The sequence below is a fragment of the Scyliorhinus canicula genome, chromosome 6, assembly GCF_902713615.1.
Source record: "Scyliorhinus canicula chromosome 6, sScyCan1.1, whole genome shotgun sequence".
In the NCBI taxonomy this organism is placed as follows: Eukaryota; Metazoa; Chordata; class Chondrichthyes; order Carcharhiniformes; family Scyliorhinidae; genus Scyliorhinus; species Scyliorhinus canicula.
In genome coordinates this window covers 27,600,765-27,612,430 of record NC_052151.1, presented here as the reverse complement: position 1 = coordinate 27,612,430, position 11,666 = coordinate 27,600,765, and the positions used below count along the sequence as shown (strand labels likewise).

Genomic DNA, 11,666 nt, shown 5'->3' with positions numbered 1-11,666 from the left:
AGAGACACACACACACACACAGAGAGAGAGCCACACACAGAGAGAGAGCCACACACACAGAGAGAGCCACACACAGAGAGAGAGCCACACACACAGAGAGAGCCACACACAGAGAGAGACCACCACACAGAGAGAGACACACACACACATAGAGAGACACACACACACAGATAGAGACACACACACACAGAGAGACACACACACACACAGAGCGACACACACACACCGAGAGAGACACACACACAGAGAGAGACACACACACACAGAGAGAGACACACACACACAGAGAGAGACACACACACACAGATACAACACACACACCCAGAGACACACACACACAAGAGACACACACACACACAGAGACACACACACACAGAGAGAGAGACACACACACACACAAGAGAGACACACACACACACACGAGAGAGACACACCCAGAGAGAGACACACAGAGAGAGAGACACACAGAGAGAGACACAGCAGAGAGAGAGAGGAGGGGAGCGACAGAGAGAGAGGGTGGGAGGACAGAGAGAGAGAGGGGGGGGAGGACAGAGGAGAGAGGGGGGAGGACAGAGAGAGAGGGGGGGAGGACAAGAGAGAGAGAGGGGAGGACAAGAGAGAGAGAGGGGAGGACAAGAGAGAGGGGGGGAGGACAAGAGAGAGAGAGGGGAGGACAGAGAGAGAGGGGGGAGGACAGAGAGAGAGAGGGGGGGGAGGACAGAGAGAGAGGGGGGGGAGGACAGAGAGAGAGGGGGGAGGACAGAGAGAGAGAGGGGGGAGGACAGAGAGAGAGGGGGGGAGGACAGAGAGAGAGGGGGGGAGGACAGAGAGAGAGAGGGGGGAGGACAGAGAGAGAGGGGGGGAGGACAGAGAGAGAGGGGGGGAGGACAGAGAGAGAGGGGGGGGAGGACAGAGAGAGAGAGGGGGAGGACAGAGAGAGAGAGGGGAGAGGACAGAGAGAGAGGGGGGAGGACAGAGAGAGAGGGGGGAGGACAGAGAGAGAGAGGGGGAGGACAGAGAGAGAGAGGGGGGAGGACAGAGAGAGAGAGGGGGAGGACAGAGAGAGAGAGGGGGAGGACAGAGAGAGAGAGGGGGAGGACAGAGAGAGAGAGGGGGAGGACAGAGAGAGAGAGGGGGAGGACAGAGAGAGAGAGGGGGAGGACACAGAGAGAGAGGGGGAGGACAGAGAGAGAGGGGGGGAGGACAGAGAGAGAGGGGGGGAGGACAGAGAGAGAGAGGGGGAGGACAGAGAGAGAGAGGGGGAGGACAGAGAGAGAGAGGGGGAGGACAGAGAGAGAGAGGGGGAGGACAGAGAGAGAGAGGGGGAGGACAGAGAGAGAGAGGGGGGGAGGACAGAGAGAGAGAGGGGGAGGACAGAGAGAGAGAGGGGGAGGACAGAGAGAGAAAGGGGGAGGACAGAGAGAGAGAGGGGGAGGACAGAGAGAGAGAGGGGGAGGACAGAGAGAGAGAGGGGGAGGACAGAGAGAGAGAGGGGGAGGACAGAGAGAGAGAGGGAGGACAGAGAGAGAGAGGGAGGACAGAGAGAGAGAGGGGGAGGACAGAGAGAGAGAGAGAGGGGGAGGACAGAGAGAGAGAGGGGGAGGACAGAGAGAGAGGGGGAGGACAGAGAGAGAGGGGGAGGACAGAGAGAGAGGGGGAGGACAGAGAGAGAGAGAGGGGGAGGACAGGGTGAGAGAGAGGGGGAGGACAGAGAGAGAGAGAGGGGGAGGACAGAGAGAGAGGGGGAGGACAGAGAGAGAGGACAGAGGGAGAGAGAGAGACAGAGAGAGAGGGGGGAGGGAGAAGCAATGGTGTCAGAGGAAAGTGAAGGAAAAAGAAAGACTCAGAGGCTGTGGTACAGTCGCAGTTGTTAGCACAATGGATAGCACTGTTAACTCACAGCGCCAGGCTTCCAGGTTTGATTACTGCTTGGGTCAGAGTCTGCGCATTCCCCCGTGTCTATGTGGGTTTCCTCCGGGTGCTTCGGTTTCCTTCCACAGTTCGAAAAGACATGCTTCATCGGTGAATAGGACATTCTGAATCCTCCCTCTGTGTACCCGAATAGGCGCCAGAGTGTGGTGACTCGGGAGTTTTCACAGTAACTTCATTGCAGTGTTAATACAAGTCTACTTGTGACAATAATAAAGATTATTTAAAATTTGAAGTTTGTGATCTTTGACACCTGAAAGTAGAATAAAAATGATAAAGCACCAGATGAGACGAAGCATGAAATGGAACTGCAGAGTAGGACAGCTTCTTGATAGAGAGTACCCGGTGCTAGAGAGGTTGAGGGTATGCACAACCTTTCCCTTGCATCATCATTTCTCTTGTCATTTAATCTCTCCTACCTTCATCCTGATCACAGACCTTCTTTCTGTTCTTGACCTCTCCACCGTACTTGCTTAAAATATATTACATGTCTAACTTTTTCCAACTGTGACAAAAGGTCAATTTGAAACAGGAAAACTATCTCTCCAGAGACGCTATTGAGTATTTCCAGCACTTTCTGATACAATAATGTATAATTAATGAAAAGTCACAAACCAAGGTTTAAATGTATGTAAGGAATGAGAAATGAATGAATCAGTGTAAACAGGACACAGTAAACTGTTAATGATAAATATCAGTCACAGAACACAAAAAAGTGTTCAACAACTTACATTTAGCCTTTAACATAATAAAGGAGTTTCACAGAATATATAAAATGTGACACCTAGCCATACATGGAGATATTTCTTATAGAGGATATAGAAACAGTCCATGCTGGTGTTTGTGTTCCACTCCATCTTTCCTATCCACCATCCCCTTTTCCATCAAATGCTTGTCTAACTTTGCCTTAAATGTATCGAAACTATTCACTTCAACGACTAACTCCCTGTAATGGCAAGTTTCCCATTCTCACCACTTACCGGGATAAAGCAGTTTCTCCTGAATTCCTTATTGGATTTCTTGGTGACAAGTAGATGGCTTGTAGTAGTGCTCTTCCCGCAGGAGGGGACATTATTTCTGTATCCACTATCAAAAACTTAGGTTTAAAATTTGGTGGTTTAAAGTTTGGCAAGGAGGTAGGTTTCAGGAGCGTTTTAAAGGATAGCAAAGTAGACAGGTGGAGGGATATAGGGAAGGAATTAGAGCCGCCCGTGGCAGCTGAAGTCATGGCCATCAATGGCAATTAAAATCAGGGATGCTCAGGAGGCCAGGATTAGATGAGCATAGATGTGTCAGGGTGTGGAGTGTTCTGGGGATTGAAGAGATTACAGAGTCAGGGAGGGTCGGGGCCACGGAGGGATTTGAAAACAAGGACAAGAATTTAAAATCAAAAATACGTCACTTGACCGGGAACCAACGTATGTCAGCGAGAAAGAGTATCTAATATGATACAAGACCAAGGATAAAGGAAACAATATACAAAACCAGCAGTGCAGGGGAACATTTAAAATAAAATTAAAGGGAGAAATTTGGAGGAGAAAGTACTAGACATGAGATATACAAGATAATAATAATCTTTATTAGTAGGCTTACATTAACATTGCAATGAAGTTACTGTGAAAATCCCCTAGTCGCCATTACTTTGCCACCCATGGATAGGCGCAGGAAATTACAGATGTGCGAGTCACACATTTTCCAAACGCTCTGGATTCCAGAATTGTGCCTTTGGATAGGAAGACTACTAAAGTTATACCATTATTTAAGAAAAAAGGATAAAGTAACTACAGACCTGTACACATCCATTTTGGAGAAACTACTGGAATCTAACAGAGTGACTGAACACTTGGGGAAGAAAATGGCATGATCAAAGAGTGTCAGCATAGCTTTGCAAGGGGTAGGTTATGTTTGACAAATCTAGTAGCATGGTTTACGGTCATTAGGATAGTGGAAAGGGGAGCATATAAAATTTGTCAATATGGAATTCCAAAAAGCATTTTAATAAGGTTCTGCATAAGAGATACATGGGGCTGGTTTAGCTCAATGGGCTAAATCGCTGGCTTTTAAAGCAGACCAAGCAAGCCAGCAGCACGGTTCGATTCCCGTACCAGCCTCCCCGGACAGGTGCCGGAATGTGGCGACTAGGGGCTTTTCACAGTAACTTCATTGAAGCCTACTCGTGACAATAAGCGATTTTCATTTTCAGTAATGAAAGGAAATAGTAATTGGTGGGCAGAAGAATTTAAAACTAGTGTTATCTGGTGACCTATCGTAGCATCTTGCGGCACAAGAGGGAGCGAATCAGCCTGTCGTGCCAAAGCTGGCTCTTTGTAAAAGCTGTCCAATTTAGTTTCTTATCCCAGTGTTTTCCCCCTGAACAGACCCTCCTGCCACTGAGAACAGTTTTTCCTTATTTACTCAAACAGAACAGTTCACTATTTTGGACAGCTCATCTGAATCTTCTCTGCTTTAAGGAAAATAATCCCACATTAAACATCCTGGGCTGGATTCTCCGCTGTCAGGATTCTCCGTTGTGCCGGCAGCCGGGGCTTTCCCGACAGTGTGGGGCTGCCCACAATGGGAAACCCCACTGGCCGGCTGGTGAAACGTAGAATCCCAGGGGTGCACCGCACTAGCGGGACAAAGAATCCACCCCGTTTCCACCTTCAAACATAAAGCTGGATTTGATTATTTCTTCCCCTCAAAGTTTTCCAATTCTAAAACGATGCTATTAGGTCCAAGGATGCCAGAATTCCACGGGCACCTCACTCCACATGCCAGCTATATAGTCTATCCATAGAGGGCAGCACGGTAGCATTGCGGATAGCACAATCGCTTCACAGCTCCAGGGTCCCAGGTTCAATTCCGGCTTGGGTCACTGTCTGTGCGGAGTCTGCACATCCTCCCAGTGTGCGTGGATTTCCTCCGGGTGCTCCGGCTTCCTCCCACAGTCCAAAGATGTGCAGGTTAGGTGGATTGGCCATGATAAATTGCCTTTAGTGTTGGGTGGGGTTACTGGGTTATGGGGATAGGGTGGAGGTGTTGACCTTGGGTAGGGTGCTCTTTCCAAAAGCCGGTGCAGACTAGATGGGCTGAATGGCCTCCTTCTGCACTGTAAATTCTATGAAATCACAGCTAATGCCGAAACCTACCTTCCGTTTCTAGCATGAATCAATTGATCGATAGAAATCAGGAGCTGGAAAGATAAGTGATTTTGCAACTCTCCCTTGGACTCGGTACCTCTGGGCAATTGTAGCCCAACACTTCCTTCTCTGCCAGAGACCAGTTAACAGGACACAGACTGGTGATCAAATCACACTACAATTTATCAACTGATTATCAGCAGATTGGGCGTTTGACAGATATTGTCCCTTCTACAAAAATTATACTAAATGATTCCCCCACCGCCTCCCTTCTGAAGCATACAAGAGCACATCGCATCTCTGTCCTACGGGCAGGTACTCTCAAGACAGTTTTTCTTCATTCAGAAATTCCATAAACTCCACACATAACTCTTTACTTTCTATGATAAGAGATTGACTAGGTAAGAGATCATTAGCAATTATCACATACATAAAAGCACATTTACACTTATAATGAATACTTCCTCCGGTGAGTTTGATGTTTTTTTATATATTCATTATATATGGGCAGCACGGTGGCACAGTGGTTAGCACAGCTGCTTCACAGCTCCAGGTCCCAGGTTTGATTCCCAACTTGGGTCACGGTCTGTTCGGAGTCTGCATGATCTCCCCATGTCTGCGTGGGTTTCCTCCGGTTCCCTCCTACAGTCCAAAGATGTGCAGGTTCAGTGGATTGGCAATGTTAAATTGCCCTTAGTGACCAAAAAGCAGGGGTGGGGATACTGTGTTAAGGGATAGGGCGCAGGTGTGGGCTTAGGGTGCTCTTTCTAAAGACCGGTGCGGATCCGATGTGCACAATTGCCTCCCTCTGCACTGTAGATTCCATGATTCTATGATCCTTGGGTACAAGTGTCATTGGCAATGCCAGCATTTATTGCCCATCCCTAATTTAATGGATGGAATGGCTTCCTTCTGAGCCATAATGACAAACTCTAATCGCTCTTTCAAAGGTGGTGATTTTAAACTGTTGCAGTCCAGTAGGTACACCCACAGTGCTGTCAGGGAGGGGGACTTTGATCCAGCGACAGCGTGCTGATAGACTTCATTAAAATTAAATTAATGTGAAGCCATTAGATCATGAAGTTAACAGTAACCTGTGGTGACTTGTAATTCAGAGGCTAACTCCTCATTGCCAAAAGCTGCTGGTCATGTTGACCATGAATAATGGTACAAATTGTTCAGGCGCCACCATTATTCAGCAAAATCAAGCCCATTAAATTGTTTTGCCTATTGCTTTGTTCTTACAATGATAACCAATGGTGTCAATGCTACGCAGAAGCTTGCTGTTAGTTGTTTTCCACTTCAGTTACCTCTTGCTATTTTAAAAATTTACTTTTTGGGATTGTCATCACATTTTAGAGCACAGATACACTGCTCCAAGTCAATAGCAGGAAACAGGGTGAATTCCCAGATAAATACTCAATTAGAATGCCGATCTTGTGGGGAAAGTGCCAAGGACGACCCAGGCATCACTCCATAGCTTTGGGTGTGGATGCAAAAATGTTGGCATGCAGTGGCACTGGCAGAAGCCCAAGAGCAGATGAGCTGCCCCCTCAGCCTCATACCAGCTTGCAACCGAGACGGCATTAGACTTGGACAAGAAATACAGGGATATTATACCGCACATTGAAAAAAAATATTTACAGTGCTGATAGTATAGCAAAAATAACTAATCCCATGATAAATTTGGAATCCATGATGCAATTTACAGCTGCTATGAATAGGATGGAAAGTAGCCACATTTAGCATTTGAATAACAAGTTTTAGATCAATGATCTGCATCTCTGCACAAGTGGCATAAACTCTTGTGGATAATGAAAAATTAAATGTCAATTGTTCAACCAGTCAGGTCAATTGAATTCATTTGCAATGACGGCACATTCCATATATAGATGACTACCCGTATTAGGTATTTTCTCACCCGTAACAAACAATCACTTCTCCTACCAGATTCCAATTTCAGTTTGGCTCAGTTGGTAGCACTACTTCTGTCCAGGAGGTTGGGGTTTCAAGATCCACAATGGACTTAACTACATAATCTGGTCTGACAATTCACTGCTGCCAGGTTGTTCCATAGATGCAGTTCTTCCCTCTTCTTCCTTTTCTATGTTAACTTGTTTTAGTGTCTAAAATATTTTAACCCTGAAAAAGTATGCTTTAGTTTAACCCAATCCATTTTCCAGACAGGACATAACAAACAAAATTCAAAATTAAAGCAGACCAGCACAGCTGTATCAATAGGACTCAACTTATGGGCATGATTTAACATGCAAAAAAAAAAAGAGTCCAGTTTTGGGCACTGACAGCAGGGTGGCCTCGGACTCTGCTGCTTTTTCTGGCCTCGGGTGGGGAATACCCCGCCAAGGCTGCACTTACCTCACTGCCCCAATCTCTCGACACCCCCCCACCCAACTCTCAAACTCCTCGGATGCCACATGGCGGCCTCTGGACCCCCCCCCCCCCCCATCCAAAACACCCCGTTCCCCCAACTTGGCTCTTAAGAGGCCTCAAGCACCCCCGCCTCACCCCACCTCTTAAGGGCCCGATCCTTGGCAAGGGCAAGGGTACTCCCAGCCTGCCAGAGCCCTGCTGGCACCCATGTTGCAACACCAAGGCACCCGACTGGCAGAAGGAGTGCCAGGGATCACTGCCCAAAGCTCCACCACCAGGAGCCCCCTGATGGCCGGGGACAGCCCTCCCAGGTGCCATTCCTCCTCGTCTACATTTGTGTGGATCAGTGCATATGGCACCATGGCGAGGTCTCCCAGGCTTGAGCTTTGTTCCTGGTTTAAGGCTCACTTAAATATGTAAATCTGGATCTCTTCAAGCAAGAGCGAGATCCAAATTGCGACATCTGTGGCGTTCAGAGCATCGCAAATTTTGCAAGAGGCCCCATAGCTTAACCGAATCAGGAGTAACAAAGTCATTCAATCGCGCCCTATCTTGATAGTGATTCGATAACAGACACAATTAAATCACTACTGCAACCATCAGTCAAGCCGACCAAGGGACAAGATGAAGTAATTATTCTTGTCATATGAACAAAAACAATCGCATTTAATATAATGAAACAATTCATAATCTCAGTTAGTCCAATTGGTTGGACGGCTAGTTTGTGATGCAGAGCCATGGCAACAGCACGGGTTCAATTCCAGTACCAGCTGAGGTTATTCATGAAGGACCCATCTGCTCAACCTCACCCCTCGCCCGAGGTTTCGTGACTCTTCCCCCCCCAACCCGTCAAGTTAAATCACCAGTCAGGTCTCTCTTGAAAAGGGGACTATGGTGACTCTCATTCATCTCAATCTTAAAATTCACCATTTTATAACATTAGAGTGACAGGTGTCCAGGTTATATTATCCTCTGTATATTTTCATAGAATCATAGAATTTACAGTGGAGGCCATTCGGCACATCGAGTCTGCACCAGCCCTTGGAAAGAGCACCCTACCTAAGCCCACACCTGTACTCTATCCACATAAACCAGTAACCCCACTTACCTTTTTCGGACACTAAGGGCAATTGATCATGGACAATCCACCTAACCTGCACATCTTTGGACTGTGGGAGGAAACTGGAGCACCCGGAGGAAACCCACGCAGCCACAGGGAGAGCGTGCAGACTCTGCACAGACAGTGACCCAAGCTGGGAATCGAACCTGGAACCCTGGAGCTGTGAAGCGACTGTGCTAACCACTGTGCTACCGTGCTGCCCCCTTTCAAGTGTATTTTGCGCGAAAAAGTTTAGGCTAATAAATAAAGTACATGGTAGAAATGAGAGAAAAATATCCACCATCCTATTGGTTGAATTTAACTCATTATTAGAAACTACTATTTTGAGCAGTGTTAAATAAACACCGATGCACCTGTCTTGAGCAACAGCTGTACTCCTTTAGACTTTTCTGGCAATACACTCCTTTCAGTTTGCATTACCATTTACCACAACAATATTGTTGGTTCAAAGATTTAGCTCTCGCATGGAATTTTGGTATGCCAGACAGTATGTATGGTGTACAGCATTATACAACAATTTGAGATAACATTTATCGCATTAAACCACTAGTCATGAAATATCCACAAAGAACTTAACTTGCATCAGGATTTCTAAAAGCAAAGCATTAATAATTACTTTCATGACTTCAATTAATTAAGAAAATGAGATGAGTCAGAGATACTGTGAAGGCCCCAGGTTCAATCTACTCTCTGTAGCTAAAGTCACCCACAAATCAATGGTAAAGGCATTAAAACGGGCCTTAGCACCGCAAAATGGTACAGTTCAGGCAGATCCTACCCTCTGCTGGAAATGCACAAAAATGGATAAGAATTAAATTTGAGCAAGGTGTCAGAATGCAATCGTGGTCTAACGAACTGCACCCTAATATGGAATGGCTTTCAGAAAGCAGGAAAAATTTGCAAGGTAAAGATGAAAAATTACATGAGCACTCCCTCAATTCAACGCAAAATCATAAAATTGGCCCCAATCAACAAGATCTCCAGACAACTTCTGATACCCTTAAAGTGCAATCTATAGTCTGTCCACTTTACACCTCCTCGTTGATTATATCACCCCAAAAAAAGAGGGCCAAGGTGACTCAACCCTGTGCCTTTGGAACTAACGATGCCCTTTCCATTTAAAAGGACAATTTCTTGGCATATTTTTTCAAATGCATCAACCCATTAACCTCCACACTATCTACAATGTAATAAAATCAAATCTCTGCCAAGATCCTAATAACCAACAGACACACATATAATTATACTATCTGCGGGTTTTATTGAGGCAGCTTCACTAATAACGCAGATCATTACATTGCTGTTAATGTTATACCAGCATGTAAGTTATGACTACTTCTGATACTTACTCACCTCTCCCACAAAAATAGAAAGAAAAAATGTGCAAATGAATCTCTCAACACAAGGTTTTGCTTTATTTCAACAATTCCTCAGGAGGAAAATGGCGACACCTCTCACAGGCTAGCGTGCAGCACAAGATCAGTGGCTACAGGAGCTTGGTAACAGATGCCACCACCAAGGACAACCTCCAATGATACTTGGTAGCTTCACGTGTGGAATTTTTGGTAGAACCTGCCTCTCAGAGATGGGCCTCTTCAGCCACCTGCAAAGCTGTGCCACATGAAGACACCCCACCCGAAATGGATTTGTTTGCTGCACATCCATCACCTTCATTGACTGAAAGATGCCAGAACCTCAAAAAAAACAGGAAAGAATGTGTCCTTTTTCTCTGGAACAAAATACCAACAAGATGAATGCTGGGAGGGAAAAAACACAACCACAACACATCACAAGAGCCGACATCAGGCAAGAGCCAGAAAGTCTCCTTGTAAGGAATAGACTGGGAAGCTCCACAATCACAGCTTTCCATACCATATATATGAATGTTTATTTTTAAAAGTAAACAAAAAAACCCAAGAAACATGATTACGGACCACATCCTAAATAAGTCTCCCTCATAAAACATGGATAAGACAATCAAAAATTTGCCAGTCCAAAATTACCTGCAGCAAACAAGAGCTGAGGCAGGGACTGACTCGAAGTCAACGAAAGAAAAGTTTAAATGAAATTTTAAAAAAACATCAGATTACAATAAAAGCCCGTGATACGAATAGACGTCCCACATGGGGGATAACGTTAGCATTGATTTTATACACAAAACAAATAAAATGTATACTACAAAAAAAAAGTTCCCATTGAGTTACACTAACAATTCGTCGAATACTATCATAAGACAAGGTTTATTTTCTTCCCGCTGTGAAAATCTGTCCAGGAACACCCTCGGCAGCGATTTGAATTTGTCGCCGGTTGAACGGCCGCTGCCAAGCCGGCACCGCGAGGCCGGACCCGGTAAAGGCGGCACCACAACACCGAGGCCCGGAGACCGAGCAGGCCGCCGCCACCAGACATAAGCCAGCTTTATTTCAACTATCAATTCAGGTCTACAGCTTCATCACCGAACAAGTTTCGCCTTCCTCCAGCCGCCAGGCCAGGCTTGCCCCAGCCCAACGGCGGCTTTTGTTTTGAAGCCTTCCTCACACCCCTTCCAAAACTGCCAACTCCGACCCCGCCAGTCCAAGACGGGTTCCTCAGGAGGGAAAAAAACACTCAAGGACACAAAGAAACCAAAGAAAGAGGCGTCTTCAAACGGGTCCCGCCACTCACCTTCCAGGAGCCGGGCTATCAGACTGTCCACATTCAGCTCTCCGTCCGCCATTTTACAGCAAACACTCTTCAGCCCAGAGCAGCAGCAGAGAGGGAAATGTGAGAGAGGCGGGCAGCTACTTCACTCAGTAACCCTGTCAGTACTGGAATAAACACTGAGGGAAATGTGAGAGAGGAGGGCAGCTTCTTCACTCAGTAACCCTGTCAGTACTGGAATAAACACTCTTGAGGGAAATGTGAGAGAGGAGGGCAGCTACTTCACTCAGTAACCCTGTCAGTACTGGAATAAACACTGAGGGAAATGTGAGAGAGGAGGGCAGCTTCTTCACTCAGTAACCCTGTCAGTACTGGAATAAACACACTGAGGGAAATGTGAGAGAGGAGGGCAGCTTCTTCACTCAGTAACCCTGTCAGTACTGGAA

At 46.4% G+C, this 11,666-nt stretch overlaps 1 protein-coding gene across 1 annotated transcript in view; it reads right to left on the bottom strand.

Moving 5' to 3' along the window:
• Positions 1 to 11,425, bottom strand: part of ppp1cb (protein phosphatase 1, catalytic subunit, beta isozyme) — a 124,611-nt gene extending 113,186 nt beyond the window's left edge. Inside the window, exon 1 of the mRNA XM_038799073.1 lies at positions 11,245 to 11,425. Within this exon, the coding sequence (XP_038655001.1) occupies positions 11,245 to 11,296 (52 nt within the window). The 5' untranslated portion in view covers positions 11,297 to 11,425. The remainder of the gene's footprint in view (positions 1 to 11,244) is intronic.
• Between the last annotated feature and the right edge of the window lie 241 nt (positions 11,426 to 11,666).